Source organism: Carcharhinus amblyrhynchos, chromosome 5 (assembly GCF_965287045.1).
Source record: "Carcharhinus amblyrhynchos chromosome 5, sCarAmb.v2.hapA, whole genome shotgun sequence".
NCBI lineage: Eukaryota > Metazoa > Chordata > Chondrichthyes > Carcharhiniformes > Carcharhinidae > Carcharhinus > Carcharhinus amblyrhynchos.
In genome coordinates this window covers 124211722-124239615 of record NC_137328.1, presented here as the reverse complement: position 1 = coordinate 124239615, position 27894 = coordinate 124211722, and the positions used below count along the sequence as shown (strand labels likewise).

The 27894-nt window shown below is 48.9% G+C and overlaps 1 protein-coding gene across 7 annotated transcripts in view; it reads left to right on the top strand.

Annotated features, from left to right (window-relative positions):
• The window catches only part of hmgcs1 (3-hydroxy-3-methylglutaryl-CoA synthase 1 (soluble)), a 72902-nt gene extending 46952 nt beyond the window's left edge, over positions 1 to 25950 (top strand). For all 7 annotated transcript variants that reach the window (XM_080189530.1, XM_080189529.1, XM_080189526.1 and 4 more), the window contains exons 2-9: positions 2413 to 2870; positions 3664 to 3789; positions 10010 to 10174; positions 11117 to 11285; positions 11391 to 11561; positions 11659 to 11891; positions 21307 to 21473; positions 24585 to 25950. In XM_080189530.1, coding sequence (XP_080045656.1) covers positions 2423 to 2870; positions 3664 to 3789; positions 10010 to 10174; positions 11117 to 11285; positions 11391 to 11561; positions 11659 to 11891; positions 21307 to 21473; positions 24585 to 24674 — 1569 coding nt within the window. In that variant the 5' untranslated portion in view covers positions 2413 to 2422 and the 3' untranslated portion in view covers positions 24675 to 25950. The remainder of the gene's footprint in view (positions 1 to 2412; positions 2871 to 3663; positions 3790 to 10009; positions 10175 to 11116; positions 11286 to 11390; positions 11562 to 11658; positions 11892 to 21306; positions 21474 to 24584) is intronic.
• The last annotated feature ends 1944 nt before the right edge of the window (positions 25951 to 27894 follow it).

The following is a 27894-nucleotide window of genomic DNA, read 5'->3' as shown; positions in this document are numbered from 1 at the left end:
GCTAGTGAGTGTACTATCAAATAAATTGGTTGGACTTAAACCTGGTGTTGTCAGACTTTTTCCTGTATGTGCGCGTAGCCTGTGTTTTGTTTTTACAGAGTGCTGTGATTCAGCTTCAGGTTTGGCTCTGCTTTTTGCAGGATCTAGATTCTAGTTACTGTCTCTGCCTTCAGTCTGCATTGGTTTTGTACGTGGGTGATTAGACTCTCCCTGACCCTGTGGTGAATTCTGTAGGCTTCACCACAGCCTGCTGCAGTTTCTTCACAAGAGAGGCCGATGTTCTGTTAAACATGCCAGCTCACGCCACAATCTAGATCTTGGTATGTGACACAGGCTCGATGCTACAGGATTTGGATCTGCACTGGGTAGGGCTTAGTCCATTGTCCCTGAGGCTTTGCCCTGTTCTGTGTGGGAGTGGAGTGATGTACATAATGATGACACACCGACTACAGTTTGTGAGCTGGGGCCAAGTCATTGCAAATATAGAGGTGTTCTCTGCCATGTTGAATGAGCTGATCCTGGTCTGTGAGGAGATGAGATTCTTGGTCTGAATTGTGTTAAATTAGTTAATGTCGGAGAGGCAGAGAGCAGCAGATCTCCACTGTCCAGATAGAAATTGAGCTTGGCTTTGAAGCCCCTTGTGGTCAAATTGCCAGCAGGCATTTTCTGCCCAAGCTTCACATGAAGCAGTCACGCAGGCAGTTGAGAATGAAGATGGCGCCCAGCTGTGATGCTCCAGATGGGATCCTTTGGGAGAGAACCCTGATCAACCCCAGTCACCAAATATCAAATGTGGATGATATCTCAGGGACTGCTTTTAAAGGCATTCATTACCCTTGCACAATCATTTCAGCTGTTGTACAGCAAGCTAATGAATCATGTAAATCTTACTCAAGCATCGTCTTGCTGACTCCCTCAGTTCTGAAATGTACAGATTCTTAACTGGAATATAATTCAATGGCAGTTCCTGAAGGCGCCGGCTCTCACCGGGGGGCGGCCCCTGGCGGCGCCGGCTCTCACCGGGGGGCGGCGCCGGCTCTCACCGGGGGGCGGCCCCTGGCGGCGCCGGCTCTCACCGGGGGGCGCCGCCGGCTCTCACCGGGGGGCGGCCCCTGGCGGCGCCGGCTCTCACCGGGGGGGGCGGCCCCTGGCGGCGCCGGCTCTCACCGGGGGGGCGGCGCCGGCTCTCACCGGGGGGGCGGCGCCGGCTCTCACCGGGGGGGCGGCGCCGGCTCTCACCGGGGGGGCGGCGCCGGCTCTCACCGGGGGGGCGGCGCCGGCTCTCACCGGGGGGGCGGCGCCGGCTCTCACCGGGGGGGCGGCGCCGGCTCTCACCGGGGGGGCGGCGCCGGCTCTCACCGGGGGGGCGGCGCCGGCTCTCACCGGGGGGGCGGCGCCGGCTCTCACCGGGGGGGCGGCGCCGGCTCTCACCGGGGGGGCGGCGCCGGCTCTCACCGGGGGGGCGGCGCCGGCTCTCACCGGGGGGGCGGCGCCGGCTCTCACCGGGGGGGCGGCGCCGGCTCTCACCGGGGGGGCGGCGCCGGCTCTCACCGGGGGGGCGGCGCCGGCTCTCACCGGGGGGGCGGCGCCGGCTCTCACCGGGGGGGCGGCGCCGGCTCTCACCGGGGGGGCGGCGCCGGCTCTCACCGGGGGGGGCGGCGCCGGCTCTCACCGGGGGGGCGGCGCCGGCTCTCACCGGGGGGGCGGCGCCGGCTCTCACCGGGGGGGCGGCGCCGGCTCTCACCGGGGGGGCGGCGCCGGCTCTCACCGGGGGGGCGGCGCCGGCTCTCACCGGGGGGGCGGCGCCGGCTCTCACCGGGGGGGCGGCGCCGGCTCTCACCGGGGGGGCGGCGCCGGCTCTCACCGGGGGGGCGGCGCCGGCTCTCACCGGGGGGGCGGCGCCGGCTCTCACCGGGGGGGCGGCGCCGGCTCTCACCGGGGGGGCGGCGCCGGCTCTCACCGGGGGGGCGGCGCCGGCTCTCACCGGGGGGGCGGCGCCGGCTCTCACCGGGGGGGCGGCGCCGGCTCTCACCGGGGGGGCGGCGCCGGCTCTCACCGGGGGGGCGGCGCCGGCTCTCACCGGGGGGGCGGCGCCGGCTCTCACCGGGGGGGCGGCGCCGGCTCTCACCGGGGGGGCGGCGCCGGCTCTCACCGGGGGGGCGGCGCCGGCTCTCACCGGGGGGGCGGCGCCGGCTCTCACCGGGGGGCGGCGCCGGCTCTCACCGGGGGGGCGGCGCCGGCTCTCACCGGGGGGGCGGCGCCGGCTCTCACAAAATGTTGTATTCCAAGCATTCTGAGCCTAATTGATGGAACTTAGTTAATTTATGATCTGCAGTTTGGTGAGTTGATAATGTTTTTGTCCAGCAGTTATTTCGAAGTATCCTTGTTACAGTGACTTTCCTTTCTCCTCAGTCTTGCCACAATGCCTGGATCACTTCCCGCCAATGCTGAAGCTGGCTGGCCCAAGGATGTTGGAATCCTGGCCATGGAGATCTACTTCCCCTCTCAGTACGTGGAGCAGACAGAGCTGGAGAAGTTTGACGGGGTGGACGCGGGCAAATATACTGTCGGTCTGGGGCAGTCGAGGATGGGCTTCTGCTCTGATCGCGAGGACATCAACTCGCTGTGCCTAACCGCTGTCCACCGGCTGCTGGAGAGGAACAACCTTCCGTACGAGAGCATTGGGCGACTGGAGGTGGGCACGGAGACCATCATTGACAAGTCCAAGTCAGTGAAGACTGTCCTGATGCAGCTGTTTGAGGAGTCTGGAAACACTGACATTGAAGGCATCGACACTACCAATGCTTGCTATGGAGGAACCGCTGCCCTCTTCAACTCCGTCAACTGGGTGGAATCCAGCTCCTGGGATGGTGAGTCTGTAACCCTCCTGGCTGGGCTTCCTGCAGGAACTCGCCTTATTAAGGAGCTTTGCAGAGCCTGTCAAATTATGGCAGCCAATTGAGTACTTTTTCAGTGTAATCATTGTTGTAATGTAGGTACAGGTATCTCACCTTCTCCTAGCAGATACTGACTCTATCTCAGCCAATATATCCTCAGATAGAAAGGGGATATATGTGTCGCAGTTTTATAGACAGACATCAGCTATTGTGGTTCTTTGTATAAAGTTGTACGCTTTGTTTGGTGGATTCTTTTGATTGCTCTAATTTAAAGTTGCGATTCTGGAGCCACGTTCATGATGTGCTGATATAGATAGAACATTACAGTGCAGTACAGGCCCTTTGGCCCTCGATGTTGCGCCGACCAGTGGAACCAATCTAATGACCCTCTAACCTAAACTATTCCATGTTATCCATATGCCTATCCAGTGACCATTTGAACGCCCTTAAAGTTGGCGAGTCCACAACTGCTGCAGGCAGGGCATTCCACACCCTTACTACCTTCTGAGTAAAAAACCTACCTCTGACATCCGTCCTATAATTACCACCCCTTAATTTAAAGCTGTGTCCCCTTGTGTTAGCCATCACCATCCGAGGTAAAAGGCTCTAACTGTCCACCCTATCCAATCCTTTGATCATCTTGTATGCCTCAAAGTATAGTTATTGTGAGGTGGGATCGGAGTTGGGGATAATGGACTATCAGTGGGCAGCTTTCCATCTTGTCAGTTGAGTTTGAACTGCTCTTGTGTTGTCTTTGGCTTTGCAGGACGCTACGCGCTGGTTGTTGCCGGTGATATCGCCGTCTACGCTACAGGGAGCGCCCGTCCAACGGGTGGTGCGGGTGCCATCGCGATGTTGGTTGGTCCCAATGCTCCACTGGGATTTGAACGAGGTACGTCAGCATGGAGAACTCCAGGAATGTGCGAAAGAGGCCTTCAGCATCCCAACCAGGCCACCAACACCAATTATATACGGTCTAATTAATAGCAGGATACACTTGCACTTCTGTAGCGCCTTTCACAATCATAGGAGATCCAAAAACACTTCACAGTCAGTCAAATAGTTTTGACATGCAATCACTGATATAACTGATATAGAAAACACAGAGCAAACCCACACACAGCGAGATCCCTGATAAAACACAGAGCAAACCCACACATAGCGAACTCCCTGATAGAGACACAGCAACAAACCCACGCACAGCGAGATCCCTGATAGAGACACAGAGCAAACCCACACACAGCGAGATCCCTGATAGAAACACAGAGCAAACCCACACACAGCGAGCTCCCTGATAGAGACACAGAGCAAACCCACACACAGCGAGCTCCCTGATAGAGACACAGAGCAAACCCACACACAGCGAGCTCCCTGATAAAACACAGAGCAAACCCACACACAGCGAGCTCCCTGATAAAACACAGAGCAAACCCACACACAGCGAGCTCCCTGATAAAACACAGAGCAAACCCACACACAGCGAGATCCCTGATAGAGACACAGAGCAAACCCACACATAGCGAACTCCCTGATAAAACACAGAGCAAACCCACACACCGTGAGCTCCCTGATAAAACACAGAGCAAACCCACACACAGCGAGCTCCCTGATAGACAGAGCAAACCCACACACCGTGAGCTCCCTGATAAAACACAGAGCAAACCCACACACAGCGAGCTCCCTGATAAAACACAGAGCAAACCCACACACCGTGAGCTCCCTGATAAAACACAGAGCAAACCCACACACAGCGAGCTCCCTGATAAAACACAGAGCAAACCCACACACCGTGAGCTCCCTGATAAAACACAGAGCAAACCCACACACAGCGAGCTCCCTGATAAAACACAGAGCAAACCCACACACAGCGAGATCCCTGATAAAACAGAGCAAGCCCACTCACAGCGAGCTCCCTGATAGAGAGACAGAGCAAACCCACACACAGCGAGCTCCCTGATAAAACACAGAGCAAACCCACACATAGCAAACTCCCTGGTAGAGAGACAGCAACAAACCCACACACGGTGAGATCCTTGATTGAACAATGAGGTAAACCGCAATGGTGAGATGACTCACAGCAATACTTCTCTCTTTCTTCTCCATCTCTCTTTGCCTCTCTCTGCTTCTCTTTCTTTCCATTTATCTCTCGCTTCTCTTTGTGTTTCTCAATCTCTTTCTCTCTCTCTCTCTCTCTCTCTCTCTCTCTCTCTCTCTCTCTCAGTATACCTCTTTCTATCTCTATCTGTTCTCCCCCTTTCATGCACACACTCTGTTTCTTTTCATTCAATCTCTGCCTCTCGCATTATCTCACCTTCGGTCCCCCATCATGCACAAGCTCCTCTCTCCACTGACGCAACCCCGTCCATCCCTCCCGCCATGCCCCCTCAAGCTTCCCCACTTGGTGTGCACTCCATGCAGAAGGTTTGACCTGATTGTAGCCAGAATCACCCTTTCCTTTAACCGACGTGAGAAGAGCCGTATTCCTGTTACACAAAACTCTGCAGCTTGGAGCAGGGGAGGCAGTTCAGACCCTTCAGCCTCAGCTTGATTTGGCTGCCTTGCTTTCATCATCCTTAATGCTGCTACCCCCAGACATCTCTGTCAATCTCAGTCTTGATATTTCACCTGGTGTCCCTCTTCCCTCACTCTCTCCCTCAATCTCTCTCCCCTGTTTCTCTCACCCCCGGCTCTTCCTCCTCACCCCCCCTCCTCCCCAAGCGTTCCCCCCTACCCCCCTCTGTCCCTCACACTCTTACAGATTTCTGCTCTTGCCCTGGACTCCTCTATCCCTAGGAGTTATTAGATGTCGTTTATTTGTCCAGGAATGGACTGCATCTGGTTGATTCCAGAGCTGTCCCACTGGGAGCTGTACCTCTGCAGGTGCCCCAATACTTGTGATTGAACTGTCTGGCATTCTGGCTCCCTTTCCCAAGCTCCAAACTTGCACTGTGGGTTGGATTGGTAAACAGAATGTGTGAACAGGGGGTAGGGGCAGCCCCTGGTACAGTTAACACCAGACTGAGATGGTACAGCACTCGGCAAACAGCTAGTGTACAGCAATCAGTACTGACTAAAGGATCTCACACTACATCTAATGTAACACCAAGTTAAAAGGCAATAACAACATCTGAGAGTTTCCCTGAAACAAGGCAGCAGTAATTTTTATTTTACTGTTGCAGTAGTGGAGTGCCCCAGGGGTCAGTGCTGGGGCCTCAGCTATTTACCATTTATATAGATGATCTGGAGGAGGGAACCAAGTGTAGGGTGTCGAAATTTGCTGATGACACCAAGATTGGTGGAAAGGCAAATTGTGCGGAGGGTGGGGAGAGTCTACAGAAGGATCTAGATAGGCTGGGCGAATGGGCCAGGAAATGGCAAATGGAATTTAATGTTGGCAAGTGCGAGGTGGTCCACTTCGGTAGGAATAATGGTAGGAAGGATTATTACTTACGTGGAGAAAAACTGCAGCAGGCGACGGTGCAGAGGGACCTCGGGGTCCTTGTGCATGAGTCGCAAAAACCCAGCCTGCAGGTGCAGCAGGTGGTCAGAAAGGCGAATGGGATTGAATATAAAAGTAGGGAGGTCTTGCTGCGGCTGTATAGGGCATTGGTGAGGCCGCAGCTGGAGTACTGTGTGCAGTTTTGGGCGCCGTACTTACGCAAGGATATTTTGGCCTTGGAGGGAGTGCAGAGGAGGTTTACTAGGCTGATGCCGGAGTTGAGGGGGTTGAGCTATGAGGAGAGGCTGAATAGATTAGGCTTGTACTCGTTAGAGTTTAGAAGAATGAGGGGAGATCTCATTGAGACGTATAAGATGATGAATGGGATGGATAGGATAGAGGTGGAGAGACTCTTCCCGCTCAGAAAGGATAGTAGGACTAGGGGGCACAGCCTCAAGATAAAGGGGGGGACGGTTTAGAATGGAGTTGAGGAGGAACTTCTTCACTCAAAGGGTGGTGAATCTCTGGAATTCTCTGCCCGTTGAAGTGGTGGAGGCTGCCTCGCTAAATATTTTTAAGACGTGGGTTGATGGGTTTTTGATGAGAGAGGGGATTAAGGGTTATGGGGAGAGGGCGGGAATGTGGAACTGAGCCACGACAGATCAGCCATGATCTTATTGAATGGTGGGGCAGGCTCGAAGGGCTAGTTGGCCTACTCCTCCTATTTCTCATGTTCTTATGTTCTGTTTCGCCATCAGCAGACAGTGATGATGTTACAATTCGTTCTGTTAAACATCATGTTTAATTTGCATTATTTGGCAATACAAAGCCTCCTGCAACTCGTTTCTCTGCTTGTCCTGATGCATACCTTATTTACTGAACGGATTGTAATCTTCAAGCACGGGTCTGTGCTGAGACATTAGAAACTCCCGTTTCTATGGTGTCTTTCACAAGCTTTATTTCAAAGGGAACGGAGTATGAAAATAGGGATGTTTTGCTAATACAACACAGGGAACTAGTCAGGCCACACCTGGAATACTGTGAACGGTCCTGGTCCCCTTGTCTAGGGAAAGCTATACCGGCAGCAGACCAGAGAAGGTTGATTCTTGGTATGGTGGGAATTTCTCATGAGGAAAGATTGAGTAGAAAGCATAGACATTAGAAGCAGGAGTAGGCCATTTGGCCCTTTGAGCCTGGTCCACCATTCATCTTGATCATGGCTGATCATCGAATTCAATATCCTGATTTCCCCCTTCCTCCCGTATCCATAGAACATTACAGCGCAGAACAGGCCCTTCGGCCCACGATGTTGCGCCGACCAGTTTTTTAAAAAAAAACACTGACCCACTAATCTAAACCAATCCCTTTTCGTCCATAAACCTGTCCACAGATCTCTTAAACGCCCCCAAACTAGGCGCATTTACAACCGCAGCAGGCAGGGCGTTCCAGTCCCTCACCACCCTCTGGGTAAAGAACCTACCCCTGACATCTGTCCTATAACTACCCCCCCTTAATTTAAAGCCATGCCCCCTCGTGCTAGCTTTCTCCATCCGAGGAAAAAGGCTATCACTATCCACCCTATCTAAACCTCTAATCATCTTATATGTTTCAATAAGATCCCCTCTTAGCCTCCTTCTTTCCAGCGAAAACAACCCCAAATCCCTCAGTCTCTCCTCATAGGACCTCCCCTCCATACCAGGCAACATCCTGGTAAACCTCCTCTGCACCCTCTCCAAAGCCTCCACGTCCTTCCTGTAATGTGGGGACCAGAACTGCACACAGTACTCCAAGTGCGGCCGCACCAGAGTTGTGTACAGTTGCAACATGACGCTGCGACTCCTAAATTCAGTCCCCCTACCAATAAACGCCAAGACACCGTATGCCTTCTTAACAACCTTATCTACTTGATTCCCAACTTTCAGGGATCTATGTACACATACACCTAGATCCCTCTGCTCCTCCACACTCCATCCCTCGATCCTTTTAACACCAAGAGCCGTAGCTAATTTCTTCTTGAAATCCGACAATGTTTTGACCTCAACTACATTCTGTGGTCGTGAATTCCACACATTCACCACCCTCTGGGTGACGAAATTTCTCCTCACCTCAGGCATTCTTTCTGAATCTACCCTGTCTAATCCTGTTAGAGTTATATAAGTTTTTATAAAACTCTGAGATTCTTCTCGAGTTGGTTGGGTCTGTCCTCGTTGGAGTTTTGAAGAATGAGAGGCAATCTTATTGAGACATATCGGATTCTCAGGAGGTTGACAGGGTCGATGCTGAGAGGTTGTTTCTCCTTGTGGGAGAGTGTAGAACCAGAGGGCAGAGTCTCAGAGTAAGGAGGTCACCTATCTTAGACAGAGATGAGGAGGAATTTCTTCTCACAGAGGAGAATGAATCCGTGGAATTCTATACCACAGAGGGCTGTAGAAAACTTTATTTATTTATTAGTCACAGGTAAGGCTTACGTTAACACTGCAGTGAAGTTACTGTAAAGATCCCCTAGTCACCACAGACTGGCGCTTCTTTGCGTCAATGCACCTAAACAGCACGCCTTTCAGACTTTGGGAAGAAACTGGAGCACCCGGAGGAAACTCACACAGACATGGGGAGAATGTGCAAACTCCACGCAGACAGTGACCCAAACCAGGAATGGAACCAGGGTCCCTGGCTCTGAGGCAACAGTGCTAACCACTGTGCCTCCATGTCACCGTAATGACCCAGAGGCTGGGCCATTAAGAATTTTCAAGGCTGAGATAGACACATTTTTGATCAGTAAAGGAATTGAGGGGTTATGGGGATAAAGCGGGAAAGTGTAGTTGAAGATTATATCAGATCAGTTACAATCTCACTGAATGGTGGAGCAGATTCTGTGGGCTGAATGGCCTCCTTCTGCTCCTGCGTCTTATGGCCTAACCTTGTAGTGACTGTAATAATGCAAGAAATTTGACAATTTCTGTTCTTGGCTGACGGATGAATTTTGGCCAAGGACAACAGTGAAAACTTCCCAAAAGAGAAAATGCTGGAAAATTTCAGTGGGCCTGGAGAGAATCCTTACAGCATTCTTACAAATGCTGCCAGACCTGCTGAGATTTTCCAGCATTTTCTCTTGGACCTGGGTTCGAATCTCAACTTGGGTCACTGTCTGTGTGCAGTTTGCACGTTCTCCCTGTGTCTGTGTGGGTTTCCTCCGGGTGCTCTGGTTTCTTCCCACAGTCCAAAGATGTGCGGGTTAGGTTGATTGGCCATGCTAAAAATTGCCCCTTAGTGTCCTGAGATGCATAGGTTAGAGCGATTAGCAGGTAGATATGTAGGGATATGGGAGTAGGGCTGGGATGGGATTGTGGTCAGTGCAGACTCAATGGGCCAAATGGCCTCTTTCTGCACTGTAGGGTTTCTACGATTCAATGAGATCTTGGGCCTGTATCAGAAAGGGCAGACCATTTAACATAGCGTCTGAAATACAACACCTCTGACAGTGCTGCACTCCCTCAGTGCTGGAGTGTTAACCCCGGTTGTGTGCTGGAGCATCTGGAGTGGGATTTGAAGCTGTGACTGAGGGAATTTCTGTGCTTTGATCTTGGTTGCTGTGAGCGCACTGGCGGAAGATTGATGCTGTGTTCAGAGTCTCAGGTTTGTGAATGTAATGGCTGACTGTATCCATCACTTGCAGGACTCCGAGGAACACATATGCAGCATGCATATGATTTCTACAAGCCCGACATGGTGTCAGAATACCCTGTGGTGGACGGGAAACTTTCCATTCAATGCTACCTCAATGCCCTGGATCACTGCTACAATGTTTACTGCAACAAGTACCAGGCACAGAAACAGAAAGGTGAGTCCCTGCATTCAGCTGCACGAGGCTAGTAGGATCTTGAAGAAGTGACTCAACCTCCTCCTCCTTGCTTCAGGCAATCCCCCCACTGGGACAGTTTCATCCTCTTTACCACTTTATGCTATGTACCTCTCCCGCACCCCTCAGTGAAAACTGTTCTCAAACAAATCGAGACCAATAACAAGATATTGTTAGTGTCTTCACATGTTGAAAATAACAATCCTCCATCCAAAACCGAGGCAGAGTTATTTGTCCCGGAGACTGGAGCATTTTGTACATTGTAAAGCTACCTCTACACTGTCCCCATCAAACACTCCCAGGACACGTACAGCACGGGGTTAGATACAGAGTAAAGCTCCCTCTACACTGTCCCCCCATCGAACACTCCCAGGACAGGTGCAGCACGGGGTTAGATACAGAGTAAAGCTCCCTCTACACTGTCCCCCATCGAACACTCCCAGGTCAGGTACAGCGCGGGGTTAGATACAGAGTAAAGTTCCCTCAATGCTACCAAGAATGTATATGGATTAAATGTTGAGCTGATTTCTCACATCAGCTGGGTCCCTGCCGTGGACAGAACCCACTTTACTGAAATTATAAATACTGGAACGTTGGCAGATGTAGTTTGTTTGTCTGAGGTACAGTGTACTCCCATCAAACCAAGTTGATAAAACTGAAGCATTTACTCCTGTTTGTAATCCAGCCCTCTTTGATAAAGAGACCAGTGTTCCATAAGATTTGCTGATTGGTTTTAATTGAAGATTTGGGCAGTCCCAAGTGTATGGGGCAGACTCGCCACACCTGTTTGCTATTGTTTATATGGAAATGTGATGTGATTGTCGAGCGGTCTGCACTGTTCCCCACCTGGGAGCACTTGGTGCTGACAAGTGGTTCACTTTCTGGCACACTGCAGTAATCTGTGATTCTTCCCCCCCCCCCCAGAGGGCAGCGATGCCCGATTCACTCTGCAGGACTTTGACTACATGGTGTTCCACACCCCCTACTGCAAACTGGTCCAGAAATCCGTGGGTCGGCTGCTGCTCAACGATTTCCTCCGTGATCCCGACCCCAACACCCAGAGTGGTATCTTTGCTGGCCTTGAGGCCTTCAGGTGAGTGGTTGACCCTTTAGGCCAAGCGCTGATTCTCACAGATGTCAATAGCAGGGTTTGATGTTCAGCCTTACTGGCATTAACGTGCTTTCTGTTGGTTCACAGAGATGTGAAGCTGGAGGACACATACTTTGACCGGGACGTGGAGAAAGCTTTCCTGAAAGCCAGCACTGATATCTTTAAGCAGAAGACACAACCCTCGCTGATGGTCTCCAATCAGAATGGCAATATGTATACACCCTCTGTCTACGGCTGCTTGTCTGCCATCTTAGGCCAGTAAGTACCCTCTGCCTCTCCCCCTCCCACTCCCCATGCCAGAGCTCCCTGTGCCCGCTGGTATGCTCGGTAGTGACACCGGTTCCTTGTTCTACAGGCGTTCGGCCCAGCAGTTGGCTGGCCAGAGGATTGGCTTGTTCTCCTATGGCTCGGGATTCGCTGCCACCCTGTACTCGCTCCATGTGACCCAGGACGCCACACCAGGCTCTGCGCTGGACAAGTTGGTGTCCAGCCTGTCAGACCTTAAGGCCAGGCTGGATTCCCGAAAGAAGGTGTCTCCAGAAATGTTCGCCACCAGCATGAAGCTGAGGGAGGAGACCCACCACTTGGGTAAGATCATCAACACTTCATAAAATCGTAGATTCCCTACAGCACAGAAAGAGACCATCCGGCCCATCGAGCCTGCGCTGACGACAATCGCACCCAGGCCCGATTCCCATAACCCTCATGTATTTATCCTGCTACTCCCCCTGACACTAAGGGGCAATTTAGCTTGGCCAATTGACCTTTTTGGATTTCACCCATTGGCTCTGTATAGTTAGAGAAAAACTTCCCTATTTTTATATTCCATTCTCCATGCAAAAATCACCAATGTTTTATTTGTCGTCCTAATTCCCCTACTGTACCTACATACTGTACACCTGAATCCCTCTGTACCTGCAGCCTATTTAGAATTGTACCCCCTGTTTTACCCCATACTCTACCAAAATAAATCACTTCAAGCTTCTCTGCTTTGAACTTCCCATGCCACCTGGCACCATTCCATAAACTTGTCCATGTCTTTTTGAATATCTACAGTATCCTCACAGTTCACAATGTTACCATGTTCTTAGCATCTTCAAACTTTGAAATTGTTCCCTGTCCATAAAGGCCTAGGTCATTCATATATATCAGGAAAAGCAAGGGTCCCAACACTGTCCCTGGGGAGCTCCATTACAAACCTTCTCCCAGCCTGAAAACATCTATTATCCTTTATTCTGCAAGTTCTGTATCCATATTACTATTTTCTATCTCATTCCATGCGGTATAACTTCTCTCACAAGTCTGTTGTGTGGCACTGTATCGAATGCCTTTTTGGAAGTTGTGGTAGTGCAGCAGAGTACGCTACGCAGCAGTGGTGCGCGCGTCCGCAAACACGGAGCTGCGTTTGTGTGTGCGTCCGTGAGCACAGAGCTGTGTTTGTGCGCGAGTCCACGAGCATAGAATGGTGCTTGCGCGCGAGCCTGAGAGCACAGACCTTATGAAGGGCAGGTCAAGTTTGACTAATTTGGTGGAATGCTTTGAGAAACTTGTGTGCACAGTGGACAATGTGTGTACATACAGGTGAGCTGAATCAGTTCTGGCACCAAACTTTGACGATGTCAGGGGGACAAGGTTGAGTGCGCAGAAGACATGAGCAGAAATTCACTGAGCAAGGCAGGATACAGAAGAAAAACAAAATGGTCAGTAACTCGGACACAATGTTATAGGCCTGGGGAAGAACATTCCCCAGGCAAAATATAAATTCCAGCTGCAACTGGAATCAGAAAGGCTGTGTCTGAATTGACACACCTGACTCAAACAAAACAAAAACCTGGACTCCAGTACACAATTCTGAACGTGATTCAGAAGAGAAGCTGAGGTGTATGAATTGAATAAAGTCAAGAGGTCTAATTCAGATCCTATCATAATAGTAACCTTGGTAAACAAGTGGCCATTAAGCATGGAAGTGGATACCGGTGCTTCTGTCAGCATCGTAGCGGGGCTGACATTTAAATATATTCAAGGCAGAGTTCAACCCCTAGTTAAGAATACAACAGCTAAGTTTTAGGAATAACCCTAAAAATGTGGGGAACTGCATCTATGTCAGTCACTTATCAGCACCAATCACCTCAATCACAGGTCATTGTCACGAAAGGCCAGGTGCCTAGTCTCAAAGAATGAGGTAAGTTACATCAGATTAAACTGGATTGGCGAGACGTTTTCAATATAACTATTGGTAGTTTACGAGAAGTTTTTAAAAATACCCAAAGGTTTTCAAAATGAAGGCGAAAATTGCATTAGTTTGGATGTTAGCCCCAATTTTATAGAGCTCATCTGGTGCCATATGTTTAGCATCAAAAATTCAGGACAGAACTTAAGAGTTTAGAAAAATTAGGAGTCTTGAGACCAGTGTAAATTTCAGAATGGGCTACCCCCATTGTACCTGTACTGAAATCAGACAGCACTGTCCATATTTGTGGGGACTGCAAATTAACCATCAGTCAAGTAGCCAAGCTGGACAGTTATCCAATTCCAAAAATTGAGTATCTTTATGCGAATGGAATGTGAGGGGATGGAATGTGACTTTATAGTGAGGGGGATAGAATATAAAAGCAGGGAGGTCTTGCTGCAACTGTACAGGGCACTGGTGAGGCCGCAGCTGGAGTACTGTGTGCAGTTTTGGTCGCCGCACTTGCGCAAGGATATTTTGGCCTTGGAGGGAGTGCAGAGGAGGTTCACTAGGCTGATACCGGAGATGAGGGGGTTGGACTATGAAGAGAGACTAAATAGACTGGGTCTGTACTCGTTGGAGTTTAGAAGGATGAGGGGGGATCTTATAGAGACGTGTAAGATAATGAAAGGGATGGATAGGGTAGAGGTAGAGAGATTCTTCCTGCTTAGAAAGGATAGCAGGACTAGAGGGCACAGCCTCAAGATAAGGGGGGGGGCAGTTTAGATCAGAGTTGAGGAGGAACTTCTTCACTCAAAGGGTGGTGAATCTCTGGAATTCTCTGCCCGTTGAAGTGGTGGAGGCCACCTCGCTAAATATATTTAAGTCTCTGGTAGATAGGTTTTTGACAGACGGGAATTAAGGGTTATGGGGAGAAAGCAGGAAAGTGGAACTGATCCACTTCAGATCAGCCATGGTCTTATTGAATGGCGGGGCAGGCTCGAAGGGCTGGATGGCCTACTCCTGCTCCTATTTCTTATGTTCTTATGTGAAACTAGCAGGAAGCCTAACGCATTCAAAACTAGACACTGAGTCATGCATATCAATGATAGGAGCTGGGAGAGAATTCAAGAAACTTGTGACGATTAACACCCACAAGGGTTTACTTCAATACACCTGCTTACCATTTGGTGCATCTTCTGCATGTGCTGTTTTTCAACACACCATGGAAAGCTTATTAAGAGATACCCAAAGTAATAGTCTACCTACATGACACTTTAATGATAGGAGTTTCCCCAGAAGAGCGTTTGGCAAACCTTGAAGAGGCGGGGGGTGCAACTTAAAAGTGAGGTGTATCCTTCAGGCTTACAGGATCATTGGCCTTGGTGTGCATCCTCTAGAAGGAAAAGTAAAATCCAAACAGGAAGCACCAGCACCTAAGAACATGTCAGAACTGAATTCATTTTTGTACATAGTTAATTGCTGGTATATCAAATCTATCAACATTATTGGCACCATTACATTTTTTAAAAAATCAACATTGATATTGAAATGGTGCAAAAAAAAATCCTTTGGAAAAAGTTCAACTTGCTTTACACTACTCAGACTTTGGGTCCATTTTGACTCAGAGAAAGCTAATCCTAACGTGCTTCACCAGTTGACATGGAGCAGTGTAGTCTCATTAAATGGAAGATGGTATAGAATGGCCAATCGCTTTGCATCACAAACCTTAACCGATGCCAAGAGAAAATACTCCCAGATAGAGAAAGAGGGCTAGCCATCATTAAAAAAATACTACCAGTGTGTGTACAGGCATCACTTTGTGATCATCCCCAACCACAGGCCACTATTATTTCACGAGGACAAGCCTATTCCTCCAAATGCATCATCCAGAGTCCAGTGGTGGGCTTCTAGCAGCATAAAACTACACATTCCAACACAGAGCACGTAACAAACTATCAAACACAGATACCCTGATCTGCTTGAACTACACCATCTCCAACAGTACCCACATTTTGATTTGAGGTGTCTTAAATTTCCTTTGTACTTTTGTTTTTGTTTGGGCTGTTCCCCTTCCTTTTGGGGAGCTACCCCTTTTACTTTGTCCTAATTTAATTTGAGTTTGTCTATTTGGTTTGACCTAAAAGACCAAGGAAGTGTTGGCTTGCAACATTTTGGATACGCTACCAGTATCATCAAAGCAGATTTGGAATTGGACCCTATTGTAAATAGTTCTAAATAAGATTGTAAACAACTTAAAGGAGGTGGGAGTGGGAGAATGCGTTGCGCTACGGTGGTTCAGAACCAGTCTGAGATCACGGAGTGGCGGTTGAATGTGATTCCGGGAGTGCAGAGAGGCAGTTGAGTTGAATCCAAGTTCGCAGAGCAGAGATTAAGCGCTGACAGTTCAACATAGAACATTACAGTGCAGTACAGGCCCTTCGGCCCGCGATGTTGCACCGACCTGTGAAACCAATCTAAAGCCCATCTAACCCACACTATTCCAGTGTCATCCATATGTTTATTCAATGATCATTTAAATGCCCTCAGAGTTGAAGAGTTACATGGTTTTCGTTGTCCTTCCTCGTGCAAAGGTTAATTCAAATAAACAATTTTGTTACTTTCAATGGCTGAATAATTGTTGAGCCTTGCAATTATTACAGAAGTTCATTTACACTACATCAACATCATTATCCTCATCAACACCCACTTTTCTCTCTTCAAAAAACTCCAGCAGGTTAATTAAACAGAATTTTCTCTTAAATTCATGTATAATTTCCATTATTAACTTGCATTTGTCTAGGTAATTATTAACTTTGTCCCGAATTACTGTTTTCTGGAGGTTTCTCGTCACCCGAGTTGTTACATAAGAACATAAGAAATAGGAGCAGGAGTAGGCCATCTAGCCCTTCGAGCCTGCCCCGCCATTCAATAAGATCATGGCTGATCTGTCGCTGCTCAGTTCCACTTTCCCGCCCTCTCCCCATAACCCTTAATCCCCTCTCTTATCAAAAACCCATCAACCCGCGTCTTAAAAATATTTAGCGAGGCAGCCTCCACCACTTCAACGGGCAGAGAATTCCAGAGATTCACCACCCTTTGAGTGAAGAAGTTCCTCCTCAACTCTGTTCTAAACCGCCCCCCCCCCCCCCTTTATTTTGAGGCTGTGCCCCCTAGTCCTACTGTCTTTTTTGAGCGGGAAGAGTCTCTCCACCTCTATCCTACCCATCCCATTCATCATCTTATACGTCTCAATGAGATCTCCCCTCATTCTTCTAAACTCTAACGAGTACAAGCCCAGTTTATTCAGCCTCTCCTCATAGCTCAACCCCCTCAACTCCGGTATCAGCCTAGTAAACCTCCTCTGCACTCCCTCCAAGGCCAAAATATCTTTGCGCAGGTGCGGCGCCCAAAAATGCACACAGTACTCCAGCTGCGGCCTCACCAATGCCCTATACAGCTGCAGCAAGACCTCCCTACTTTTATATTCAATCCCCCTCGCTATGAAGGCCAGCATCCCATTTGCCTTCCTGACCACCTGCTGCACCTGCAAGCTGGGTTTTTGCGACTCATGCACAAGGACCCCGAGGTCCCTCTGCACCGTTGCCTGCTGCAGTTTTTCGCCCCGTAAGTAATAGTCCTTCCTACCATTATTCCTACCAAAGTGGACCACCTCACACTTGCCAACATTAAATTCCATTTGCCATTTCCTGGCCCATTCGCCCAGCCTATCTAGATCCTTCTGCAGACTCTCCACACCCTCCGCACAATTTGCCGTTCCCCCAATCTTGGTGTCATCAGCAAATTTCGACACCCTACACTCGGTTCCCTCCTCCAGATCATCTATATAAATGGTAAAAAGCTGAGGCCCCAGCACCGACCCCTGGGGCACTCCACTAGTCACCATCCGCCAATCCGAATAGCACCCGTTGACCCCCACTCTCTGCCTCCTATTTGACAGCCAATCCTCTATCCACGCTAACACCCTACCCCCAACTCCATGTCCCTCGACCTTCTGCAATAACCTCTTGTGAGGTACTTTGTCAAACGCCTTCTGAAAATCTAGAAAGACCACATCCACCGGCTCTCCTCTATCCACCGCCCTAGACACATCCTCATAGAACTCCAGTAAATTTGTCAGACACGACTTCCCTTTAATGAAACCGTGCTGATCTTTACATTTTTTTGAACAAGGGGTGTAATGCTGCCAATTCTCCAGTCTTGTAGCACCAAACCCAATTCAAAGCAAAACTTGCAATTGCAAAGCATCAGACACATTTTTCCAGGTTCACTTCCCTCAGTATCCTAGAGTACAACTTATCTAGTCCCTTTAACTTATCAACTTTAAATACACTCAGTCATTCTTTTCCATCTTAAATCCTTCTAGTATCTGAATTACCTTGTTTTTCACCATGTCCTGGGTATATTTTCCTTGTGTTAGGGTATATAGATCAGAAACCCCAAGGCAGGTTATGAGGTTAGGCTGGATCCCAACAATTTGCATTAATTTGAAGATAAGATGTTTCACTCCAGGTGTAATTCTACTGACAAACCAGGAAGCTTTTATCAAAACAAACTTAATTTAACAATGCAGTTTAACTATAACAAATGAATCAGCTTATCATTTACCAATTAAACAATACTTAAAACATGATGAGGTGCAATTTTTAACTGCTAACCTATCCCTATGAATTCCAATTCAAGTAATATTCCTCTTACAGACTTAAAACTCCTCTTCAAAATCAGTTAGCAAACAGGCTTACACGCTTGTACTTAGGTTGCCAGTTCTCAGAGCACTTCTGGAGAGAGACAGAGAGATACATCTTGTTTCTTTGAGAACCAGGCGGCAAAACTGACTTTTAAGATAAAAGAGAAACTGTGCATAAGAACTAGGAGCAGGAGTAGTTCTGGTCTCTTGAACCTGCGCCGTCATTTAATAAGATCATGGCTGATCTTTTCATGGACTCAGCTCCACTTACCCACCCATCATCATAACCCTTAATTCCTTTACTATTTATCCTTTCCTTAAAAACATTCAATGAGGTAGCCTCAACTGCTTCACTGGGCAGAGAATGCCACAGATTCAAAACCCTTTGTGTGAAGAAGTTCCTCCTCAACTCAGTCTTAAATCTGCTCCCCCTTATTTTGAGGCTATGCCCCCTAGTTCTAGTTTCACCCGCCAGTGGAAATAACTTTCCTGCTTCTATCTTATCTATTCCCTTCATAATCTTATATGTTTCTATAAGATCTCCCCTCATTCTTCTGAATTCCAATGCGTATAGCCCCAGTCTACTCAGTCTCTCCTCATAAGCCAACCCTCTCAACTCTGGAATCAACCTAGTGAATCTCCTCTGCACCCCCTCCAGTGCCAGTATATCCTTTCTCAAGTAAGGAGACCAAAACTGTACACAGCACTCCAGGTGTGGCCTCACAAGCACCTTATACAGCTGCAACATAATCTCGTTTTTAAACTCCCATCCCTCTAGCGATGAAGCACAAAATTCCACTTGCCCCCTTAATTCCCTGCTGCACCTGCAAACCAATTCCTTATGATTCTTGCACAAGGGCACCCAGGTCCCTCTGCACAGCAGTTATGCTGCAATTTTTTACCATTTAAATAATAGTCCATTTTGTAGTCTTTGATGTGGCACATTTCCAGATACCTTCTGGAAATCCAGATACACCATATCCATAGGTTCTCCATTGTCCACTGCGCATGTAATGTTCTCAATTCCACCAAATTAGTCAAACATGACTTTCCCTTCATGAACCCATCTCCCCTACAAGCTCCTCCAATTGGCACATGACTGTCTCTGTCAATCACCTAATCAAAACTCTAATCTGTCCTTAAGGGACCCCTAAGTAAACATAAATGTATTAACCAAAACTGAAAATGCTGGGAAAACGTCGTTATCCAGACTCAAAAAGTTGGCACTATCCTCTCTCCACAGATGCTGTCAAACCTGCTGAGATTTTTCCAGCATTTTCTGTTTCTGTTTCAGATTCCAGCATCTGCAGTATTTTGATTTTATCCAGATGTATTAACTCTGTTTAGACAAACACACCATTAGCTAAAATGAGATATTATTCAGCATTCTCAACATTTGAAGTACGTGTTGCCCAGACAAATTGGCACCTTGTAAAAACAGCTAAATTTTAAACATACCCCTTACAAGAAACATGATATAAAAACATTTGTTAAAGGCACATTATCATCAGACTTGGTAAGACAGATGCAAAGTATTTTAGTCCCTCCTAACTCCATGTATATACACATTTTGGTCCCTCAGCATCCATACTCTCCTTTTACCACCGTATTGCTATTTCTATTCCTATAGAAGACTTTGGGACTTGAATTCATGTTAGAACCATAAAATTCCTAGAGTGCAGGAGACTGCCATTCAGCCCATCAAGCCTGTACTGACTCTCCAATAAAGCATCTCACCCAGGCCTCCTATTCCCTCCCCTCACCTTATCCCCATAACCACAAATATTTACTATGGTCAATCTGTCTAACCTGCACATTACTGGAGTGTGGGAGGAAGCCAGAGCACCTGGAGGAAACCCACGCAGACCTGAGGAGAACATCCGAATTCCAATCTGCTCTAGCCACTTTTCATACTCTGTTTCTTCACCTCCCCCAGAACTTTCTGTACACTATATTCAGTCCAGTTCTCCGTTGTATTTCAACCTGACGTGAAGGAAGTCCAGAACTAGGGATAAGCCATTCAGGACTGAGATGAGGAAGAATTTCTTCACTCAGGCTTGTGAACCTGTGGAATTCTCTACTATAGAAAGCTGTTGGGGTCAGTTCATTAGGTACGTTCAAGAGGGAGCTGGACATGGCCCTTGCAGCTAAAGGGATCAAGGAGTATGGGTATGGTGCATGATCATATTGAATGGTGGAGCAGGCTCGAACGGCCAAATGGCCTATTGCTGCACCTATTTTCTATGGACTATACTAAGCAATGTAACCTTTTTGTGCCTGAGTTCCAGCTAAGTGGATTCTGTCCTTGACCCCTTGGGTTCATCTTCTTTGTACAGTGTTGCAGCGCTGTCAATAAATACTGCTTTCTTCCTTTCCGTTCTTTCCTGAATGCCTTGTAAAATGGATAATTTCACACTCAGTTCTACCTTTCTTTAAGCCAATTCTCTGTTATAGTCACAAGACCCTCTTGTTCAACACATGCCGTGCATTCATATATTGTAATCCTTCTCTAAACCTATTATAGAACATAGAAGAACTACAGCACAAACAGGCTCTTCGGCCTACAAAGTTGCACCGATCATATCCCTACCTACCAGGCTTACCTATAACCCTCAATCCTATTAAGTCCCATTTTTTCATCTCTGTTTTAAACTCTGTCCTCACTCTGAGACTCTGCCCTCTGGTCCTAGACTCTTCCACAAGGGAAACAACCTCTCGGCATCGACCCTGTCAACCTCCTGAGAATTCCAAGATGTCTCAATAAGGTGGCCTCTCATTCTTCTAAACTCCAGTGAGTACAGGTCCATCCTACTCAACCTCTCCTCATAAGAAAATCCCTCCCTACCCGGGATCAGCCCAGTGAAGCTGCCCTGGACTGCCTCCGATGCTAGTTACAGTATCAGTGCAACCCCCACTCCTCCTGGTTACATTATCAGTGCGACCGCCCCCCCCCCCCCCCCCCCCCCCCCCCCCCCCCAAAATCCTGGTTACAGTATCAGTGCAAGTCTCCCCCATCCCGCTTGTGACAGTGTCAGTGCGAGCCCCTCCCCCCGCTGGCGACGGTGTCAGTGCGAGCCCTCCCTCTCCCGTGTTTATCTGATTTTGTTTTGGTTTCCTTCCTGCAGCGAATCACCAGCCTCAGGGTTCGATCGAGGACCTTTTCCCCGGTACCTGGTACCTCACCAACATTGACGAGAAGCATCGTCGTGACTACGCCAGGCGGCCCATCATTGAGAACGGGAGCTTTGAGGCTGGGCTGGGTGATGTCCGTGGCAACACCGCCACAACTGAGGTATGTGGGACCCCAAAGGTGATTTCACCCAATTTCCAACACACATACTGAAGGATTTTAAAGGTTATTGAAGGGAACTGGAGTCGTTTGGACCCAGGAAGAACGTTACCTGAGCTGCAAATCCAGGCAGGCAGGGGTTAAGTGTGGAATAGTCTGAAGTAAGAAGGAAAATCGGAAGTTTATCTTCACTCAGAATAGGGGATATTGAGGTGTGAAATCAGTTAGCGGACAGTGTAGACAGCGTTGTGTGGCACTCCTGGTGTGCTAAATGGGATACATTTGAAACCGATCCATCGAGACCTGGCAACCATGAGGTGCTGTGGGCCATCAGCAGCTGTGGAACTGTACCCCAGCACAAACTGTAACCTCATGGCTCGGCATATCCCCCACTCAATCATTACTATCAAGCTGGGGATCAACCCTGGTTCAGTGAGTGCTGGTGGGCATGTCAGGAGCAGCACCAGGCATCCCTAAAACAATGAGGTGTCAGCCTGGTGAAGCTACCAAACAGGGCGACTTGCATGCCAAATGGCAAAAAGAGCAAGTGATAGAGCTAAGTAATCCCACAACAATGGATCAGATCCAAGCTCTGCAGTCCTTCCACTTCCAATCGTGAATGGTGGTAGGCAATTTAACAACTCACTGGAGGAGGAGGCTCCACAAATTTCCCCATCCTCAGTGATGGAGGAGCCCAGCGCACCGGTGCAAAAGATAAGGCTGAAGTATTCACAGAAAACTTCAGCCTGAGATGCTGAGTGGATGATCCATCTCAGCTTCCTCCAGTGGTCCCCTGCATCTCAGATGCCAGTCTCCCACCAATCCAGTTCACTTCAGGTGATATCTAGAAACGGTTGGAGGCACTGGGTACTGCAAAGGCAATGGGTCCTGATAACATTCTGGCAATAGTACTGAAGACTTGTGCTCCAGAACTTGTTGCTGCCCTAGCCAAGCTCTTCCAGGACAGTTACAACACTGGCATCTACCCAGCAATGTGAAAAATTGGTCAGATATATCCTGTACACAAGAAACAGGACAAATCCAACCCCACTAATTACTGCCCAGTCAGTCTATTCTCGATCATCAGTAAAGTGATGGAAGGGGTCATCGTCAGTGCTATCAAACACTGCAATAACCTGCTCAATGATGTCCAGTCTGGTTTTGCCAGGGTCACTCAGCTCCTGACCTCATTTCAGCCTTGGTTCAAATGTGGACAAAAATGAACTCCAGAGGTGAGGTGAGAGTGACAGCCCTTGACATCAAGGTAACTAGGGAAGGTGGTGGCATTCTGGGCTAGTAACCCAGAGACCCTGGAAAATGCTTTGAGGACCTGGGTTCAAATCCCAGATGGTAGAATTTCAATTCAATGAAAAATACCTGGAATTAAGAAGCTACTGATGACCATGAAACCATTGTCGATTGTCGGAAAAACCCATCTGGTTCACTGATGTGCCTTAGGGAACGAAATCTGCCATCCTTACCTGGTCTGGCCTACATGTGGTTGACTCTTAAATGCCCTCATAACAAGAGATGGGCAATAAATGCTGCCCTAGCCAGTGACACCCACATCCCATGGACAAATTAAAAAAACTTCACACATATAGCACTGAGGAGCCCCAGCAAAACTGGAGTCAGTGGGAGTCAGGAAAACCTGGTAAGGATGGCAGTTTCCTTCCCTAAAGGACATTGTTGTAAAAATCCATATGGTTCACCAGTCAATAATTGTTTCATGGTCAACGCTGGATTTTTAAATTCCATTTCTTTTAAATTCAAATTTCACCATCCGTCGTGGTGGGATTCGAGCCCAGGTTCCCAAAGCATTATCCTGGCACAAAGGAAGACGGTTGTGATGGTTGGAGGGTCAATCATCTCCGCTCCAGGACGTCACTGCAGGAGATCTAGGTAATGTCCTCGGCCCAACCATCTTCAGCTGCTTCATCAATGACCTTCCCTCCATCATAAGGTCAGAAGTGGGGATGTTCACTGATGATTGCACAATGTTCAGCACCATTCACAACTCCTCAGATACTGAGGCAGCCTGTGTTCAAATGCAGCAAGACCTGGACAATGTCCAGGCTTGGTCTGACAAGTGGCAAGTAACATTCACCACGCAAGTGCCAGGTAATGACCATCTCTGACAGGAGAGAATCTATCGCCCCTTGTCATTACCATCACTGAATCTCCCACTATCAGCATCCTGGGGCTTACCATTGACCAAAAACAACTGCAACAGCCCTTAAATACTGTGGCTACACGAGCAGGTCAGAGGCTGAGAATCCTGCGATGAGTAACTCCTCTCCTGTCCACCATCCACAAGGCACAAGTCAGGAGTGTGAGGGAATACTCCCCACTTGCCAGGGTGGGTGCAGCTCCAACAACACTCAAGAAACTTGACACCATCCAGGACAAAGCAGCCCGCTTGATTGGCACCACATTCACCACCTTAAACACTCACTCTTTCTACCACCGAAGCACAGTAGCAGCCATCTGCAAGATGCCGTGTAGGTCACACCCATGCATGTGACCACTACCATTTCCAAGTCAGGACAGTGAGTGACTTGGAGGGGAATCTCCAGGTGATGGTGTTCCCAGGTATCTGCTCCTCTTGTCCTTAGGATAAGGGCAGCAGATACCTGGGAACACTACCGCCTGCAAGTTCTCCTCCTAGACACTCACCGTCCTGACTTGGAAATATATCGCCGTTCCTTCGCAGTTGCTGGGTCAAAATCCTGGAACTCCCTCTCCCCCCCCCCCCCACTAACAAAACTGTGGGTGTACCTACACCACAGAGACTGCAGTAATTCAAAAAGGTAACTCACCACCACCTCCTCAAGGGGTAACGCTGACCTAGCCAGTGATGTTCACACCCCGTGAAAAAAGAAAATAATAAAATGAATGCTTTGGAAAACAGGTTTGTGTTTCAGGAGAGAAACTGGATTTGAGGGATTTGGAGGTGGGGGGAGCGGTAGAGCTTAGAGCTCTGGTGTGTTTGATGGAGGTGTTGAGTGGGGGTGTGCTGGGTCTGGTGATGGGGTGTGGGCGGTCGCTGGCACGGCTGTAAGTTGACGGTCTGTTATGGGGTTGACGTTCTAAAGGTGTCCGTGTCATTCACAGTGCGCGCCAAGCCCTGCCAAGAAAATGCCCAGGATCCCGGCAGCAGCCACGCAACCCACGACTGCCAGCGTCAGCAACGGAGAGCACTGAGCTGACCGCCGGGGTGGGGTGGGGGAGAGGAGCGAGACAGAGAGAGAAAACCATCCATCCCCACCCAGACCCCATTCTAACCAGTCCAATGATGAATGCGTGTGGGATTCCTGTCAGTCCAGGGGAAGCATTGCTGGACACACATCTGAAACGGAATCCTTGATCCTCTGCAGACAAGGTGTTTCAGACCCGCTGCCTAATGTACAGTCACTTTGCAGCAAAGCACTATGTTTTTTTAACTTCATTTGCAATCGAACACTGTAATTTTTAAATTCTGCTGTTTATTGTGCGTATGGGGTGAAGGCTCATGTCTTGCATTAGATCCGTGGCTCCTCCTATCCCTCTTTTACCGCTCTGTAATTTAGCTGTCCCTCCCCTCCTCTCCACCTCTCTGTGTTGTGCGATATTTATGCCTGTGCAGTGAGTTGGTTCACATACCAATGACGTGCAGACAATCTCAGCTGTTCATTTCTGCATCATCCCCGCCAGCCCCGCAGCTACTGTTTCTCAATTGTGCAGCGTTTTAATTTAATCCAAAATGTAAGACAACAAAACTCTGAACCTGCACACGTTTCAAAGTAGTTATCAAACTTGAGTTATGTTGTAAAGTTCTTTTTAAATTAAAAAAAAAACAAAAAAAACACAAACTCGCATGCGCAAGTAAGTACTTTTGAGTCCAGTTTTCTGAAAAAAAAATTTTTAACAACACAATTCCGGAACTGCATTTCTGTAGGAAAGAGTGGGAATCACAGGGAGCCTCTGTACAAAGCAGCGGGAGTCTGGATGAGAGTGTCTGTGTGAGAGAGCATGAGGATGTGGGAATCTGCCTGGGAATGTATCAGAAAAAGCATCTGTGTGAAAGTAAACCTGTGGGACAGCATGTCTGTGAGGAAGAACGGGTTTGTAAATAGGAAGACAAACAAGGCAAGGGGAATACACGATGAATGATAGGATGCTAGGAAATACAGAGGACTAGAGGGATTTTGGAATGCATGTCCTTAGGTGCCTGAAGGCAGCAGGACGGGTAGATAAGTGGTTCAGAAGGCATATGGGATGCTTTGTTAGCTGAGGCATAGTACGTGACTTCAGAAAAAGGTGTAAAAGTCTGGAGTCACGTACCAACCGACTCGAGAACAGCTTCTTCCCTGCTGCCATCAGACTTTTGAATGGACTTACCTTGCATTTAGTTGACCTTTCTCTACACCCTAGCTATGACTGTAACACTACATTCTGCATGCTCCTTTCCTTCTGTATGAATGGTATGCTTTGTCTGTATAGCGCGCAAGAAACAATACTGTATGTTAATACATGTGACAATAATAAATCAAATCAAATGAAAATCAGAGCAGGGAGGTTTTGATGGAGCCTGTATAATTCACTTGTTAGGCCCCAGCGAGAGCACTGTGTGCCATTCACCTGCCTCACTCTAGAAAAGATGTGATTGCACTAGAAAGAGTGCAGAGGAGATTCGTCTGGACAGCTATGAAGAGAGGCTGGTTAGGCTGGGGTGATATTCCATAGAGCAGAGAAAACTGAGGGGGGTTCTGATCGAGATGTACAAAATTATGAGGAACGTAGATAGAAATTTCCCCCCCTTTAGTATAGAGGGGTCAATAATAGGGGGATTGATTTAAGGTCAAGGACAGGCGTTTTAGAGGGGATGGGGGGAAAAGCTTTTCAGCCAGAGGGTGGTGGGAATCTGGAACCCACTGCTTGAAAGAGTGATAAGAGGCAGGAACCCTCAACATTAAGATGCATTTAGATGGGCACTTGAAACACCATGGCATAGAAGACTGTAGACCACGTACTGGAAAATGGGATAAGAATGGGAGTGGTGTTTGGCTGGCATGGACACTGTGGGCTGAAGGACATCTTTCAGTGGTGCAAACCTATGGCATCAGCATCAGTGAGAGTGTGAGGCTGCAGCAGTAGGGCTGCTTGTATCTACGAGTGAGGAAACATCTGTCTGTGTGTGAGCCTGCTGTGAGGGAGTGGGCAGGAGCGTGTGCGAGAGATTGAGGGAGAGGGCAGGAGCGTGTATGAGAGAGATTGAGGGAGTGGGCAGGAGCGTGTGTGAGAGAGATTGAGGGAGTGGACAGGACTCTGTGAGCCTGCTGTGAGGGAGTGGACAGGAGCGAGTGGGCGAGAGATTGAGGGAGTGGACAGGAGTGCATGTGTGAGAGAGATTGAGGGAGTGGACAGGAGAGTGTGTGAGAGAGAGATTGAGGGAGTGGACAGGAGAGTGTGTGTGAGAGAGATTGAGGGAGTGGGCAGGAGCGTGTGTGAGAGAGATTGAGGGAGAGGGCAGGAGCGTGTGTGAGAGAGATTGAGGGAGTGGGCAGGACTCTGTGTGAGCCTGCTGTGAGGGAGTGGACAGGAGCGAGTGGGCGAGAGATTGAGGGAGTGGACAGGAGTGCATGTGTGAGAGAGATTGAGGGAGTGGACAGGAGAGTGTGTGAGAGAGAGATTGAGGGAGTGGACAGGAGAGTGTGTGAGAGAGATTGAGGGAGTGGACAGGAGAGTGTGTGAGAGAGAGATTGAGGGAGTGGACAGGAGAGTGTGTGAGAGAGAGATTGAGGGAGTGGACAGGAGAGTGTGTGAGAGAGATTGAGGGAGTGGACAGGAGAGTGTGTGAGAGAGAGATTGAGGGAGTGGACAGGAGAGTGTGTGAGAGAGATTGAGGGAGTGGACAGGAGAGTGTGTATGAGAGAGATTGAGGGAGTGGACAGGAGCGCGTGTGTGAGAGATTGAGGGAGTGGACAGGAGAGTGTGTGTGAGAGAGATTGAGGGAGTGGACAGGAGAGTGTGTGTGAGAGAGATTGAGGGAGTGGACAGGAGAGTGTGTATGAGAGAGATTGAGGGAGTGGACAGGAGCGCGTGTGTGAGAGATTGAGGGAGTGGACAGGAGAGTGTGTGTGAGAGAGATTGAGGGAGTGGACAGGAGAGTGTGTGTGAGAGAGATTGAGGGAGTCGACAGGAGCGCGTGTGTGAGAGATTGAGGGAGTGGACAGGAGCGTGTGTGTGAGAGAGACTGAGGGAGTGGACAGGAGAGTGTGTGTGAGAGAGATTGAGGGAGTGGACAGGAGCGCGTGTGAGAGAGAGATTGAGGGAGTGGACAGGAGCGCGTGTGTGAGAGAGATTGAGGGAGTGGACAGGAGCGTGTGTGTGAGAGAGATTGAGGGAGTGGACAGGAGAGTGTGTATGAGAGAGATTGAGGGAG